At 41.7% G+C, this 17,458-nt stretch overlaps 1 protein-coding gene across 1 annotated transcript in view; it reads left to right on the top strand.

Annotated features, from left to right (window-relative positions):
- The window catches only part of COL22A1 (collagen type XXII alpha 1 chain), a 227,247-nt gene that overhangs the window by 18,338 nt on the left and 191,451 nt on the right, over positions 1–17,458 (top strand). The window contains exons 2-3 of the mRNA XM_015620160.2: positions 8,962–9,126; positions 13,242–13,808. Of these exons, the coding sequence (XP_015475646.1) occupies positions 9,030–9,126; positions 13,242–13,808 (664 nt within the window). The 5' untranslated portion in view covers positions 8,962–9,029. The remainder of the gene's footprint in view (positions 1–8,961; positions 9,127–13,241; positions 13,809–17,458) is intronic.

The following is a 17,458-nucleotide window of genomic DNA, read 5'->3' as shown; positions in this document are numbered from 1 at the left end:
TGATTTCCTGCATGTCTGTGACAATGTCACATTCAGAAACTGAGAGGAGTAAATGTTTTTTGTTATCTCAGTCTTGGATTTAGGATCTCTGACACTTGATAAGCCCTGCTTCTGCTTGTCTCCTCTGTGTTCCCCTAACCTGCCTCTCCCATGCTGATGGTGGCCACAGTGGTGGGCAGAGGCGGCTGAGACATCAAAGATCCAACTTGTCTTCACTCAAAACTGTCCTGCACTGAGGCCACGCTTCTTATTTCTCTCATTTCATAGGAATCTGTGCTTATAGTGAAGACATTCACTATGCAGGACTTTGTGGTCAGAGGAGATGATTCTTTCTGCCTCCTCTTAGCCCAGCTCCTTTCACAGGAAAGAGAAACCTTTCAGGTCAGAACCAAAAAGAGACTGGAGGCATTTGCTTCCAAGATTTTCAATCTTAAATCCTCCGTGGAACCTCCCCACCCTTCAGACACCTCAGCTGGGTAAGGTGTCTAACCTTGGGGTTATGCTGTGGGGGCTTCCAAGATTGGCCTCTGCCTTAAATGATTTGAGTTATACAATTATGAGAAATTAAGTGGCAATCCTACATCAGTTCCAATGCCACCTTTTCTGTTGGGTCAGTTCTCAAAATGCTTTGTTGCAATGTCAACTAACTGTGAATTGCTTTTACCCTGGGGCCCTGCTGCAACACGAGGTAAAGACTGGCCTGTTTCCAGAATACCTGGTGAGAAGGGGTTCCTTGCAAGCTGCCAGTATCTGATCAGTTGTCCTCTTTCACTGTGGTGTTTGAAAAGAGAAATGGCCATGCTTGCTCTCAGTGAAGGAGAGCATGGAGATTCTCATCTTGGGTGGGTTTCAGGCAGTGAATACACAATGGGAGTGCTGCATGGAGAGGGAGAGGTTCAGAGCTGAGGATGCAACCCTGCTATCTGTACCGCCACAAGTAATGACAGGTACCTCTTATTTTCATGGCCTTTATTCACAGATCCTTCACTTTTGCTGGTGTGTTGGTGTCCACTGTAGATTTCTGTGTTTCATTATAAAGGTCAAGACCATGCAAATTAGACCATGGAAAGGCTCTGCAGTACTAAGTCCCTTAACCAAATGCACGTGTTGTTTCTGAACAAACTTTCATTGCATTAGGAGTCCATCATCTTTTTGGAACACATGGAGGAACTCACCCACGTGGTTCAAGAAGGAGGCACTCATGTCCCTGTATTTGGGAAATTTTCTGTCATTTGGATAGTTCAGCAGAAATGTTGGGAAGTGGTAGGTGAGTGTATGGTACATCTCCAATTAGCATGGCCCTGTTAATAACCCTGAGAGTGACAGACAATGGGTATGAGCTCATTTCTGGAGTTTGTAGGGATTCTGGTTATCCAGGCTATTATCATAAGGCTCAGAGCAAGGAATGCAAAGCAATTCTTCCTTGCCCCAGTTAAGAGTTCTGGGAAATGCGTTCACCAGGCTTCTCTTTGTTAGAAAGTATGTTGCCTATTTTCCAAATAGATTTAGGCTGTTACCCCATCCCAATTCCTCGCTCCAGCTCTGCTCACTAACTATATAAAGCCATTACATATGGGTCTTTTTACTGACATAATCCTCAACTGTACTAAAAAAGAAAATATTAAATTTCATTCCAAGAGCTGTAAGAACTTCCATGAGGATATAAAAAGCAGGAAATTGGCCCTGTAAGAGTGGAGTACTCTCATATTGAATAGCCTTCAGGGCCTCAGTGTTAAGGGCTTCTTCCTAATAGCTAATGTAGGTTGGAACAGTTTGGCCTCTTCTTGAGAGGAAATGGGATTTGTAGGACTTTGCCAGTACAGGTTTACAGGGTTTAGGCCAAAGGACTGGTGTTCTGTGACCCTGTACAAAATCAACATGCTCCATACATACTGCACTAAGGAGAGTTTGAACATGCAGCACTGAGGAAAAATCTCAGGATTTTCCACTCCATCACAAACTGTTCCTACCATAATGTTTCTGGACATCGTTTTGGTCTTTGCCTTGCTTGTATCACTCTTTAATCTGGACACCCTGCAGACAGACATGGAGGTTAATTTAAATGTATGAAGCTCTAGGAATAATGTTATTTATTACCCTGAACATTCAGTGTGCCTTGTATTATCTTCAGCTGATGGATTTTCCATTTCCAGGACATCTGCGTGCTGCAAACTCTGCTTCAGCAGCAGCATGAGAGATATTTCAGCATTATGCTAGGTTTAAAAGAAGAAGACAAAAAATAATGGGCAAAGTTTTCTGACTCAGCCTTGTGCAATACAGTCATTATTAGGATGGGTGAGCTGTGCATCAGCTACTTGGTAATGTAGTTTGGAGTATGTTTTCCCCAAAAGCATTCCTAAATGTTTATGTAGCTAATAATATTATTGTGTTGATCTGCACAAGATTCAAATGAATTTTCACCACAAAAGATGAGCTGTTGCAGAAGCAGAGTATTTTTCATAATTGACTTGCAATCTATGTGACTTGAATTATATACTTGAGAATATTTTAGGGGTAGAAGAGGATAGTGCAAATGAGATTATGAAAAGTCAACTGACCTCTGAGTATTCTGTTCTGTTGCTAGTTCCCTGGTCCATGCTACAGAGGTGCAGGCTACAGCTTTGCAGAGGGAAGTAAGTAACAATTAAGGGGAAAAAATTGTTTAAAATAAAATGCAGCCCTGAGAGGCTACTTTGCTATAAAAAATTTTAAAAATTAAAAAAAAATAAATCCAGAAGCATTGAACCAATGCTTCAGTTTCAAGTTCGATATATTCTTCCTGCCTTTGCCAGTGAGTAAATAAACGTGGTGAGAGAAGCTGTCAGTACAAGTGTTACAGGTGCTGGTGCCTGGATCTTGGGCAAACTCTGCTTTCAGGCATTGTCTTCCCAGATCAGATATGCAAAACTTCCCCTTATCAGCCTCCCCTTATCAGTTCTTCTAATCCCTTCCACCTCACATATACTCTGAGACTCCTCCTGTGGGTCTTTTCCTTGATAACTCTTTCAGTCAGGCTTGCCAAGATGCTTGAGCAACTGTGTTTTATACAGAACCAGCCTTTCAGATGTAGAACTGCTTTTTAAATCCAAACTCCTTCTTAGCTGAAGTGAGAAGGGGTCACCCTTTATGGACTTGGCTGGTCCATAAACACATGCATTCATAGGGTGCAGTGGAGATTTTACTGACAGTCTGGTCAATGATGCCAAAGCCAAAGAGAGAGTTTGTCACGCAGATTTTGATTGCAGGTTACCTTGGGGTTTTCTTAGACATTCAGTAGGAAGATTTCTAAACTTGATATGCAAGAGTACAGTTAAAATCTGGAGTTACTTCCTCTGGGCAAAACACTGAAAAGTTATACTTGGGGATATTGCATCAAGGTTTCACCCTGCAGATACTGTGTGGCTGCTGCAGGCAAAAATACACTGCAAAGTCCCCTTCGAGCAGTGAGGGTGTTTTAGAATAGCAGCGATTTGGCAGACAACCAGTAAGGGCTTGTTTTAAAGTGTCTGTGGTAAATGCATTTATGAGGGGTCAATTTGTGGAATGCATGATCCAAGCATAGGTTAAGGAGTCAAGAGTGGCTGAATTCTAATTCTGACCTTCTGTCAGGGTTCCTTGTGTGTGTGCGTGCAGCACCACAGAGGTTAAAGGAACATTTCTCATGCTGCAAATTAGGAAGTGCCCGTGTTGAGTTAATCCTTGGAGTGTGCTGCATGGCCCTCTAGGACTCTTGGTTATGCTCCTTTTTAGGATATTTTTTCCCACTCAACTCCTGCTTTGTTCTCTCTTCTGGACAGGTACCTGTCACTTAGGGAACAGCTATGTATTATTTTTCCCCTCCTAAATTATCAGTATGTACTTTATTTCTCGCACAATCAAACACTTCCACTTGCAGCAATATTAATCATTCATGGGTCTGGGCAGTTCCAGCACCAAGTACTTAAGGGCAGTAATAGAGTTCAGCTAAGGCAAACAAATCGATGGGATGGAATGGTCTGCTGATCTTTCCCACCACCCTATTTCATCTCCCATAAAGCTGACAGATTGCTTTGGCTCACATTCATGTTAACCATCACTCTGATCAGTTTTTTAGGGATTGGGAGAGAAGTTGCTCTTAAAAGTGAACGTAGAGAATCTATGGACTCCCCCTACCTGGAAGTGTTCAAGGCCAGGCTGGATGGGGCTCTGAGCATCCTGGTGTAGTGGAAGGTGTCCCTGTGCATGGCAGGGGTTGGAATGAGATCATCATGAAGGTCCCTTCCAACCCAAACAATTCTGTGATTCTATCATTGCAAATGAAGAGATGTTCCACCCCCTGCAGCCTCGCCAGCACTTAGAGCAGAGATTGAAGAGTTTTTGCTAGCAGGGTGCATGAATGGTTTCATCCAATATTCTGTGGGTCTGCTGACAGTCTCCTCCTTGATTTCAGCAGACTTTGGCTCAGTTGTAGTTGAGCAGAATACCTCAGGAATAGCTCTGGTGATAGCAGAGAATTTTCTGCTCTATTATTCACATGGGTTGTTAAACAATGCCCACTGAAATCAGTGTCCCTCTTTTCATTAACTACAGTTGGCTTTGGATCAGGCCTGGGAAGATGCACATCTTCCAGAAATGCCATGGGATGATTTCTTTAAAAATCATCGAACAAAGATATACGGCTGCATGGGATGATCAGCAGGGAAGAAAGTCCCGTCCTTCTTTTATACAGTTGGCTTCCTGCTCATATCAGCAATAATTTAGATAATTAAATTGCTTAGTTCAGTAGTTGGAAGAGGCACAATCAACAAGCTGACTCTACTAAGATGTCAGATGTATTAGTGTGCTGGGTTTTATATTTGTTTTTCTTTTTTGTGTGTGTGTGAAAAGCTGTATAATTGGACACTGTCTTTTTCACCCCCGGCTAACCTCTTCTTCAGAGGAGCATACCAAAGACATTTAAAATCACATTATGAATGCCAGCATAGTTACAACATTTATATGGCATATGGTGATGTTCAGTGGCAGCAGACGAATGGATGAAATCAAGCACAATAATAGAATCAGCCCCCCTTGAATTTAACAGTAAGACAAAGAGTTCAGTGCTATAATTTAGTAAAATGCAAGTAAGAGCTTGAATATTTTAATGAGGAGTCTAAAGTACATAACTGGGCATACTTTTAACATTCAACTTTGATTCAGTGGTCTTTGTACTGTCCCTGTAGGGTCTTTGAACTTTTGCTCGCATGAGATAGAAAAAGTTTTATTAAATCACGCTCCTGAAATGCTCATCTTACTGTGACTCCAGGTTTATTTTGCTTTGTTTTATGGATATTTGTGGCTGAATCACTCCTCTGAAGAATGAAGGCGATCACAGAAAGTGTTCTGTGTTGTTCCATCTCTAACTCACATGGGTTTTGCTGTTTGTGGAGTCTCTCAAACCAGGACAGAAGAGCAGTGTCTGGAGAGACTCAGATGGGGTATATCCAGAGCCAGTGCAAATTACTTCTCCTTGAAGTACCATGAAGTTTTCTTCTCTGCCCCCCTCTGTGTCTTTTTATTTTTTAAGGATGCCACTCCTAAACAAACAATTTTGCTTCTTATTTTCCACAAAAAACTTTTTCATCCTTGTTTTCCGAATCACAGTGTTGAGATCAGAAGTCTGAGTTCTCCTTTGGCTCTTTTTTTTTTTTTTTCTTTCTTTTTTTTTTAATTGATGTTTTTCGCCCTACATTCCCTAAAGTGTATTTACTTATGGTTCAAAACTAGAGAGACCTTACCATGGATTATAACTGACCTAAAACTCTGTGCTAACCCCCCCAAAAGCCATTCTGAAGCTGAAAGTCATATAGAACTTATGCCTATCTTTTGCATATTGTTTGTTCAGCTGTGAGATGGTATGAATAGCTTTATGCTGTGCTTGTATTTTGAGAGTAGAGAGCTCACTCTAACATTCACCATCTTCTCAGCCAGGATGCCATTCCCACATCATGTTTGCATGTAGCCAGAAGTATTCACTTCATTTTTTCCCATTAAAGTATTAAAAATGGAGCCTCAGTCCTCAATTCAGTAATAAACTCAGACGTGACAGGATTTGTCAGTTCTTTTTGCAATATCCCTTAATGCATCACAAGGGAATCTCAAAGTGCTGTTCGTGAAATAAAAATAAAATGGGAGGTATTTTTAAATGATGTACGTTGACTTAGGCCTATTTGGGCAAAATTATTCCCACATGATAGGCTGAACTAAAAATAATAGCAATTGAAAAAAAAAATCCATGTTTGCCATTTGGAAATAGGGTTAAATAAAGATAATTTCTTAGTCTTGGGTCTCTCTGAAACCTAAACTGTCCCAATTTTGATTCCTTTTTGACCATTTCTCCTGGAAAGGGAAATGAATAGTGGTCAGCTGCTGCAATTTCTAACTTGGCTCAGTCTCAAAGTGTCTGACTGAGGTGGGAAAGAAACAAGTGTGGAAAACCCACCACTAAAATATATATTTCCAACCTTTCTTCTAACACCTCTAAAAACTTTATTGCCATGGCATGAGTCCTGTTGATGTGCATGGGACAATTTTCTGTCACTGATATATTTGTACATAAAGTAGTTGCAAATTAAGAGACTTGGTTCAATTCTTTATGCTGTAAAATTGGATAAAATTATATATTTTGGCCTGAATTCAAGAATAATATTAAACCATAAATGTGTATTAAAGCCACCACAAGTTATGATTATAGATTTTAAACAGATGTTCTAATTTGATTTGTGGCTTTTTTTTGCCACTATTTTTAGCCTAAATGGCTGTTCTGAGACACCTTGCAGCATTCAAAATGCAGAAATGAGTCCTTGAAGTGTTTTGGCAAGGAGGGGAGATGAATGAGGCCTTAGAGACAGAGCCCTCAGGCCTGGCCATGGAGGAAGTTCTTCTTCTGGGGTAGAATCTCACATGTACCAAGTGATCCCCATCCACCAAGCTGAGTCTGCTGCTCAGAGCCAGAGCTGTTCTGCTGACTGACACCAGCTGGTGCTCTGCTCCTTTTATCCTGGCCTCATGTAGGTTAGCAGCTGGCCAAGACTGTTTTTAAGAACTTATTTATAAAACTTCACAGCCGTGCAAGCCCAGACGCAGAGAAAGGACGTTTTGAGCTCGGCCCTGGAAGTGCAGGATGTCGCTTGGCAGATCTGGTTTCCCAGCTCTTGCTGCTGCCACGAACCTGCTGTCCCATCACTTGTACCCAAAAACAATGTTTCCTAAAAAAATCCAGGGGAGCAAAAACCTTGGGCTGAAGGCTCACACAGATATTTTAAGTAATGCCTGTCTTGATCCCTCTGCAGGCGGCTGCCTGGTTGGTATTTCAATAACAGACTTATTTAGAAGGAAATTCTAACTCCTGTAGGGCACAGTGGTATTTTCAAGCCTTTTTTACCCTGCAGTCTTTTCCAGCTGGCTCAAACCTGAACACCTCGCTGTCTGGTAGGGACATCATCTGGCTGAGGTGTAAACTACAGCACCTGATTGTAACCTTTGTATTTAGGGCTGGTACATGAATAAGTATGATTTAATTTGTTTTAAATCTTGTATTTGTGTTCCACTGCTGGCAGATACTTCCAAATTTTATTTGCAGTGAAGGGTTTATTATATGTATTGCTTTTCTCCTTGTCTGCATATGATACGGGCTTCTGAAAATAACCTGGTTTTTATCTTTTGGAAAGAGCCTGCATTTTTCTGTGGGGATAAGAATTTATAACGACATCTTGACAACTTCATAAGGTTTTTCCCCTTTTTAATTTCCTAAACCAGCACAACATGCTGAGATACATGGTAGAGATAGGCCCAACATCTGACTGATCAAAACGGGTTTTGAACAAATGCTGACGCCACCATTCTTCCTGTCTGTGATTCCCACAGAACCTTATTGCTTTGAAAAAAAATACCCTAGAAGGGATAATTGACCCTGCAGCAATGAACTACATCAGACAGTGTCCCCTTCATGACTTCTACCCAGCTATCAACAGTGTGAAGCAGATGTGCATATTAAAACACCAAGAAGACAGAACTTCCCCAAGAAAATGGACAAAGAAATCATTAGAATCCTTAAAGAGGAAAAAAAAGGCATCAGAAGATGGGAAAAAGTTTTTGAAAATAATGCCTCAGGCAGTGAGAGCTGCAGAGTGGAAGCTGGTTTCTACCCTATGGGTGTGCAAACAGTAGATCAAACTGCAATGACTTTATGATATAATAAAAATAATAAAACAAGAGCAAAAACATATTTTTTTTAAAGTGTTGATCTAGTGTTAGAAAGCACAACTTAACTTTTAACAACCCAGCCACTTTTCCTGCCTTCTTACAATACCTTCTGACTTCAGTGACTCCACTCAAAGTCAACTCAAACCAAAGAGCTCGTATTGAACATAACCCTGAGCTTTTGCACATCTTTTAGCTAAATAGCAGAATGACACGTTTTGAAACTGCTGAGTTCAGTCCTACAAAGAAGGGCTGATGGCAACAAATATATACATGAAAACAGTGGTGTATTTTTAGCTTATCTGGAGCTTTGGGGCTCCAGAACTGAAAGCAGTGATGGGTGAAGTGGCAACGGGTTGTGTGTGTGATTTGTAGTGGTTTGTATCTGGGCTCTGCACTGTGTATCTCCTAATGATGAATGCGTGGGAGGGCCAGGTCAGGAATGGTTTCCACTCCAGTGCGCTGATTGTGTAGTTGGCAGTGGGCTCAATTAAAGTATAATAATCTGGTAATCTCCCTCCTGTTTCCATTCAGCTGCTTCACAGTGAATAGAGCCAGTGAACGAGTATAGCTTTTGAAAAGTAGGTGAACTCCTGCCTCTTTGTCTGAGCAGTTTATGTCTAGTCAAGTAAAATGACAGGCAGAAGAGGAGACTCTCCAAAACGTTGCTCTCATGACTTGCATCATTACTGCCATTTGTGTTGCTGTGAGATAACACTTGCTCTTTATTTCCCTTTCTAGGCTGCGGGTTGGATTTCTAGCAAGCCTCGCACCACGGAGAAAAGAGGAGCTGATGTGAGAAAGGAGATATGGATATGTCCATGATGGGAAGGTGCCGCGTGCCCCATCTCTTGGTTCTTCTCACATTCGTGTTCAGCGGGGAGAGAACCGAGGCACAAAGAGCAGGTACGCGTTCAGTTTACTGCCTCACGCCCTGGGGCTGCTGCAGACCTCCCATGGCTGGGAAGCCATCAGTTCTGGGAGGAAATCTATAAAGAGCCCAAAACATTTACTGCTGGAAATACATAAAAGAGACCTTAGGGATGGAGAAAGCCCGGGGGTTGAGGCTGTGATTTACCTGGGGTCTTTTGTTCTGTTGCAGGATTAGAAAGTTTAGCTCAGCTGCCCACAGCAAGAGGAGCAGCTCACCACGGTTTGCTCTGGATGTGCTCCATCTACCCCACACTGGCATGGAGATCACTTCTTCCATCGCCTCCTGTGGGTGTCAGATGAGACCTGGTGAATCTTCTGCCTGGCTGTGACTTTCCTGTGAGCTAAACAGGGCCAGGACACTGTTCATGCCCTCCCTTGATTCAAGATATTTGAAGGATGTCTTGATGTGGTGTTTAGGGATATGGTTTAGTGATGGACTTAATAATGTTGGGCTAATGGTTGAACTTCATGATCTTAAAGGTCTTTTCCAACCTAATGACTCTAGGATTCTATGTTTCTCTGCTGTCTAGTTATTAGCATGGACTCTGGCACAGCTTTTGGCCTGGGCTCATGAACACTCTCCCCCAAATGCCATTGAGTGCATTAGAGGATGATGTAGCTGAGGGACTGTTCTTACAGGGATCCTTGACAAAGACACACTGTTTTTTGTGCAGCAGCAAGAAGAGTTATCTGACATCAGTGATGCCACAACTCAAATCAAAAATGGTTGTAGGCCCACACAATTTTTTATGTCTAAAGACATTTTGAGATGGAGGTTTTTTGTCTCTTTTTCTAGGAAAGCTGCTATTCTGTAGGCTTGGGTAATTTATAAGAAAGAAAAAGGCTTTTTTAGACCTTCTTTCAGTTTAAGGAATAGCTGCTTAGAGCTTTCTTATGTGATCTCTGTGGTTTTTTGGGTGAAGTTTTCCAGGAATAAATACTTAGTTACCAAAGTGAAATCTCACTTTTTTTTTTTTTTCTCTGCTTCTGGACCTGTCACAGGCAGAATATAGTGAAGCCATTTATATGTTCATTCTGTGCTTTCTTTAAATAATTTTGGGCTTATGGCTTGTTTGTGAACTATATTTAAAGGTAATATTGCAAAACAGTTGGTTCTGTGTCTGAGTAGATGAACACAACTCTTTGAATCATGCTCCCAGAGAGTGTTTCTGCAATTACAAAACTGAAATTTTGTTTTCTATGAGTTATCTCCCATAGTCCCTTAACATGAGCTGAATTGTTTCTGCCAGTAAAAAGTACTGTCATAGCATTCTTGGAAAACAATCAATTTTGTCCACCAGTTGACATTAGAGTGCTAAAAATGTAGATTAATATTTACTAAAAGCCTTTCTGCAGCATTTTATCTCCCTGCCACCAGGTCTGTAAGTAAAGAATCACCAATGCCAAAAAAAAAAAAATTATCCTGGAAGACCATGTTTTTCTTCCCTTCAATACTGCCTTGAATAGGCATCACTTTTTAAGCCTTAACTCCCCCTTGTTTTAAGGCTCATTGCCCTTGAACACAGACAGAATTCATTCTGTCTGTTCTGTTTGTTCAAAATTGCTGTTGTCTCACCTGCTGAGAGTCATTAAAATAAGTAACAGGAAGGTCTGTACCTTGTGGATTTTTCTCTCTAGTTAGTCTCACCTAATTAACATTCTTTCAGCCAGAATAGATTAATATAATAATGAATTTAGGAAAGGGGTGAGGTGGGGAAGTGTTTTCTTACCTTTTACTGTTAATCTTTTATATTCTCCAAAAATCAAGCAGAACCACATTTGCAAGCAGCTGATATACACAGATGTAATGTAACTTGCATGCCATAATATAAAATGATATAAACCATCATCTCCACCCTCAGATTGCCTTTGAGAGAGTTTTCCCAGACAGACTTGCTCTGGAGTTAGAGACAAGCACTGCCTGACTCACAAAATGCTATCCCAGAACACAGTCCCACATGCAGGTTTTGGCTGGGATACAGTTAATTTTCCTCACAGTAGCTGCTCTGGGACTGTGCTTTGGATTTGTGCTGGAAACAGTGTTGATGACACAGGGATGTTTTTGTTACTGCTGAGCAGAGCTCACACTGAGCCAGGGCTTTTTTATTCCTCTTCACACCAGCCAGAAGGCTGGGGGAGCACAAGAAATTTGGAGGGCACAAAGTCGGGACAGCTGCCCCTAACTGACCAAAGGGATATCCCAAACCATGTAGTGTCATGCTCAGAAATAAAACAGTGGGGAGACACTTGGCTGGAGACTCCTGCTTGGGGACTGTGAGCAACTGTTTGCATTTGCATCACTCCTCTTTCTTGGGTTTTATTTATATCTCTTTGTTATTTTGCTTTTCATCACAACTTTTTCCTATTTTTTTTTTATTTTATTTTTATTTTTTTTTAATTTCTTCTCTCAACCCATGAGTTTCCCCCCTTTCACCTTTCCAATTCTCTTCCCCCCCCAGTCCTGCTGAGGACAGTGAGTGAGGGGCTGTGTGGTGCTTGGTTGCCAGCTGGGGTTAAACCACAACAGGTTGCTTCCAAAGAGATCCCAATGTGGATGGGCTGATCCTAATGTGATCCCAATCCCATGAGCAGAGGTTGTTCCCACAGGCCCTGCAGCACCTGGGGTGTACTGGGATGTGCTCAACAGAAATCAACACAGCAGCAGGTGATGCTCATTTTTCCTCACCTGCCACACTCCAGGTGTACATTCAATCACTCTCATGGTCATCATGCAATGCCTTGAGCACTGACCTATTCTTTTATAATTCTTTTTTACTTTTTTCTGAAGGCAAATCCTCTCAGTGTAGCTGAGATACCCACTCCCTCCTTTACAGTGCTGTGGGCTGCTCTGGAATCCTTCCATTCTGGGCAGGGTCACAACCCTGGGATGAGCAAAAGAGCCAGAGCTGCTTTGTGTCAAAATCTGAGTGTGGAAGAAGATTTTGTGACCTTCCTGTAGGTTCAAGTGCTTGAATTCAGTAGGAAATATGTAATTTTGCCACTGGTTCAAATATGCAGTTGTACTTTTTGAGGCAATGTGGGACAAGAACTGCTGGAGAAGCAATGGTTGGCAGCTGTGACCAAACTGACTTTGTGGAGCAGCTTTCAGTCTTAAAACTCATAATTTATTAGGGATTATGGTCTATAATAGTGGTTTAAATAAATGTAAGTATATATATATATATATATATATACACATTTTGTGCAGTTGGGGCATTACGTTGATAACTCTTGGGCCTCAGTGGCACTTTAATGGATCTTCTACTTCCTGACTTGCATGTATCCAGAAACAGCTAAAAAACATCTGCTGAGAGATCTACTTTTTTGGCAAGTGTTTGACAAATATACAACCAGTCTGGATTGATATAGGGCAAGCAAGTTGCAATTAAAATGGCTTTGTGTTTTGGATTATACAGGCCTCACATTACAAATATCATGGTTGGGTCAAAGGGATGGTTGTGGGGATAACTTACAAGGCAGCTGCCCTTTGTTGTTGAGGAGCACATTTCAAAATTCAGTAAGTCATCCTTTAGCCAATACTCAGTGGCAGAAAGCCTCAAATTTGAAATAATCTTGTTATAGACTTTCTACATCAACATACCATGCTGGGAAAAGAACTGCTTCTAGCTAAGCATAAATGAATCATAACATTAATGCAAGAGGGGACACAAAAGCTTCATGACTCAGGGTCAGGATTGGCATAGGAAAGGTCAAGACAGAGATTTTGATGTGTCCAGGTCATTTCAGAGCACTGACTGAGCAAAGGCACTGCAATGAAGTCAGGGAAAAATATCTTGATGTACATGCAGAGGGTGTAGGTGAAGGATTGTGCAGAGGTAGTTAGAAGCAAAGGAAGGGAAATGTTTGCATTTCAAAATGAAGTCTGTGCTGCTCTGTAGATGTCCTGAAACTGATGAGGTGAATCACAAGGAAGAAGGGCTGGGAATCTGCTCTTCCTCTGCAGGATAGGGAGGGTGTTTGCTGCCTCCTCCAAATTGCTCACTAGGGAGCTGTGTCTAGGGAATATTTGGTATGTCTGGTCCTCTGCATTCATCTCCCCTTAAGAATGTTTTCTGCCACTCTTGCAGGTTGCAAGAGTGTTCACTACGACCTTGTCTTCCTCTTGGACGCCTCCTCCAGTGTTGGAAAAGAAGATTTTGAGAAAGTTCGTCAGTGGGTGTCTAATTTGGTGGAAACTTTTGAGATTGGCCCAGACAAAACCCGTGTAGGTGTGGTGCGATATGGCGATCGTCCAACCACAGAGTTCGACCTGGGGAAGTACAAAACCCGTGAGGAAATCAAAGAGGCTGCACAAAAGATTCAGTATTATGGGGGTAACACCAACACTGGAGATGCTCTCAGGTACATCACCACCTACAGCTTTTCCAAGGAAGCTGGTGGGAGACTTAGTGACCGAACTGTTAAAAAGGTGGCTATCCTTTTGACTGATGGAAGGAGCCAGGATTTTGTCTTGGATCCAGCCACTGCAGCCCATCAGGCTGGGATTAGGATTTTTGCTGTGGGTGTTGGAGAAGCCTTAAAAGAGGAACTTGATGAGATTGCTTCAGAGCCCAAGTCTGCTCATGTGTTTCATGTATCTGACTACAACGCCATCGATAAAATTCGGGGGAAGCTGAGGAGGCGTCTCTGTGAGAGTAAGTAGAACTTTCCTTTCTGCAAAATTAGAATAGGTTCAGTTAGCATATAGATGTGAAAAGCTGTGATTGCTTTCTTTCAGGCTTATACTTTATTTTCATGTATTCTACTCAGTTCCACTCCGAAAGGAGTCACTGTTCAGAGCCAGGTTGGGTAGAGCTTTGAGCAAGTTGATCTAGTGGAGTACTGCTCATGGCAGGGATTTGGAATTTAGGCTATCTTTAAGGTCCCTTCCAACCCAAACTATGCTCTGATGTTATGTTTCTACAATTTCACTACAGGAGATGTGATGGATTTTTCTGGAAAGTTGGTATTAACTATAGGTTAGCTTCCAGAGTAAACCATGAATTCCCTTTTGGCTCTGATATAGTTTGACTAATTTAAAATAATTTGGACTACTGAATATGAATAGTGACATCTTATTTACACCCAGATTTTGGTTTACTTTGTATAGGACCCTTTTCCCCCTTATTTTCTGGCATTGGAGAGAATGCTGGGAATGATCCTTAAGGAAGCAAAAAGTTTTTTGTGCTTTTCTGCCTTTCAGTGTCTCAACTCTGCTGACAACTGGTGTTCTCTAGTGCTCTGGCTGCCAACAGCATAAGCATTGGTGATGTTTTGAATGACTTTTATTGGAGAAAAGTGTGGGGGATTTGCAGTGCATAAGTGACCCTGATTTTCCAGCTCCTTGATGAAAAGGATGGGAATGACATTGTGGCTGGTATCTCCCTGCACTTCAATGGGAACAGCAATCACACATCTTGTTCTCCTTCCACCACTGATAAATCACTCTCTTGTTCTTACTGACTGCCTGAAACCTGCCTGGTTTTGGTGCTTTTTGCAGTGTGTGTTGTGACTACATCATCAGCCTCATAACTGATGTCGTGAAGATCTGTTATTGCTTTCTGTGACCTCCCTTTGTAAGAAAAAAGCTCTGGACTTATGTAGGGTCCTTAAAGAATGACAAATGCAAGCAGGCAGTCTAGCTGACATTACCCAGCAACATCAAGATGTTACTGCTTTTTTAGCCTAAACATAAATGGGTAATGGATGGTGTAATCCCAATACAAATGGAAGTTGTGGGGAATAATGACTGCAAGCTGTGCATACTGAAGGAGCTTGGTTTTTGGTTTTTTTTCCTATGAAAATCTTGTGTGATCATCCACGCAACTGAGCTCTAATAGAAAATGTTAAACCCTTCTGATAGGCACACTTGACCAACTCAAACAACTTCCTGTTACAGCTGCTGAACATCAAAAATGTGATTTTCCTTTTCAATTCTGTTATTTTCCTTTTCCAAAGCAAGTGTTTACTCTGCTTTGTACCTGGGTCATCATTTGTTGCCTGCTCCAAAAATCTTTTACCTGCCTGTCAGAGTATAATACCATCTGTCTTTGGCTTTCTGAGCCCATCCTGTGTCCACACAGGCCACCATAACACTTCTCATTCGATTGCAAAAGAGCATCCTTCATCCTGAATATGTGACAGTCACTCTCCAAGGTGTTTGCTTCTACCTGCACTGGTGAGCTCAGTGAGAAATGGGGTCTGTGGTCTGTTCATCCCACATCTCTGCTGCTCCTTCCTCCTAGGGGTGAGGACTCCTCACACTCTTTGCTCTGGCACGAGCTCCTCCCTCCATGTGTCCACAGGTCCTGCCAGGAGTTTTCTCCACCATGAGCTTCACAAGTTCACAACCTCCTTCAGGCATCACCCTGCTCTGGTGTGGGGTCCTCATGGGCTGCAGGGGGATCTCTGCTCCCCATGGACCCCCATGGGCTGCAGGGGCACAGCTGCCTCTCCATGGGCTGCACCAGGGGCTGCAGGGAACCTCAGCTCCAGCACCTGGAGCAGCTCCTGAGCTTCCTTCTGTACTGGTGTCTGCAGGGCTATTCCTCTCTCATAGTCTCACTTCTCACCTCTGACTGAAATTTCTCCTGCACAGTAACTTTTCACCCTTAAATACACCATCCCAGAGTCTTCCCTAATTTTTTTCTTCCTACATTTCAAACAGGGAAAGTGCTTTTGGCAGAATCAGTGTTATCATACTTATTTAATTTATTGCTTTGCATGCAGAGAGATTTTAAGAGACATGATGTTTAGATCATGTCTAAGTAAACATGAAATAGAGGATGAAGTAATGAAAGCATCTCCAGCAGAAATATTCTGGTAGAGATCAGTTAATTTTTTGTTACCTGCATGTGTGAGTAGAACTGTTTTGGAGGACAATGGAGATGGAGAACAGGACCGAGTGATTTCTCATGCATATGCCACTTTTAAATTCCATCTTAATGCAGTAGGAACAGGAAAGGAGTTCTCTGTGATGGTTAGGCCGTCTACATGTTTAGAAGATCAAACTTTTAACAGCTATTGTAGTTAACTTTCAGTGGTTTTAATGACAGCTCTGCATAAAAAAACACGAACATACAAACCACAGGGTGGGTGGAAAACATGACCAGAGTACATGCCAAGCTGCTGTTTATTTTGTGCACATTCTGAGACAACAGCATATATTGCCACAGCCAGGCTCTGGTTTTAATAGACATAATCCCATGTAAGCTCCAGGGAGACACATGAATCAAAGGGAGGAAATGGGAGGAAGTTTTTTTTGTACTGACCACTGATGAGTCCTCCAGTCCTGGTACTGCTACTGAAATGTGAAGGCTCGTGACGTGTTGCAAATGCTCGATTTCATGCCAGCAGCTGCTCAGAATCGCTTGTCTCAGGTCTCCCTGGACATCTGGCCTAGACTCTGTCATTCCATCTTGCTATATTTGACTGAATTTAATGCTAAGAAGATGTCATTGAGTGCATTAATAGCATTTTAGCTCTCATTTGATCTTGTGGAAGTAAGTATAGCATAAATAAAGAATAACATGTCTGCTCAGTAGGACATTGTGTCAGGGGAAGATATTTTTGCCACATATCTCCATTACAATCTGGACTATAGCTGGCTGGCAAGAATGGGCGATGCTTTCACAGGAAAGCAGGAGAGATAAATTCTGCTAAGAATTCCAGAGATGCTACATGTTTCCTAAATACAGTTCCTGCTTATATGTTGTAGGGATAACAACAGGCAGCTATGGAATATTTAAAAATATACTAGTCAAAAGGACTGTCATCACATGAATCTCAGATACTTTGCAACCAGAAGGAGATGAGGCTGAATTGTTTCAATAATGTCTTGATACCAATGGTTTGTCACTGATTTCAGTTGATTTAGTGAGGTTTGTGATAAGATATCAAAAGCATGTCCAGATGATTCACAACATTTATATTTCTATTTTTACCTGTCTTTGTTGACTTTGGATAGTGTATGAAGTGCATAAAAATATAAGACATATGCTACAGCTACTCTGTTATTGATGATGAAGGGCTTCCAGCCTTCAAAGCAACACCTTGAACATCCATCAAAAGGACAGTCTGAAAGCTATAGAAATGTCTTTTTTTGAGGTTGTTTTTGCCCAAGTTCATGATATATTCACAGAAGAACAGCAAGCTGTTTCTTCTTGGCCTTTAGTGTTAAAAATATCTCGTGCACAGAGACCATGACAAAGGGTAGGCATCTGAATTGCCATGTCTTGACTAGCACTTCCTAACAGACTTATCAGTACAGTCAAATCTCACAAAAATACTGAAATATTGGAACATA

The sequence above is a fragment of the Parus major genome, chromosome 2 (assembly GCF_001522545.3).
Source record: "Parus major isolate Abel chromosome 2, Parus_major1.1, whole genome shotgun sequence".
Taxonomy (NCBI): domain Eukaryota; kingdom Metazoa; phylum Chordata; class Aves; order Passeriformes; family Paridae; genus Parus; species Parus major.
Note: the sequence above shows the minus strand (reverse complement) of the source record. Positions and strands in the feature narration are given on the sequence as shown.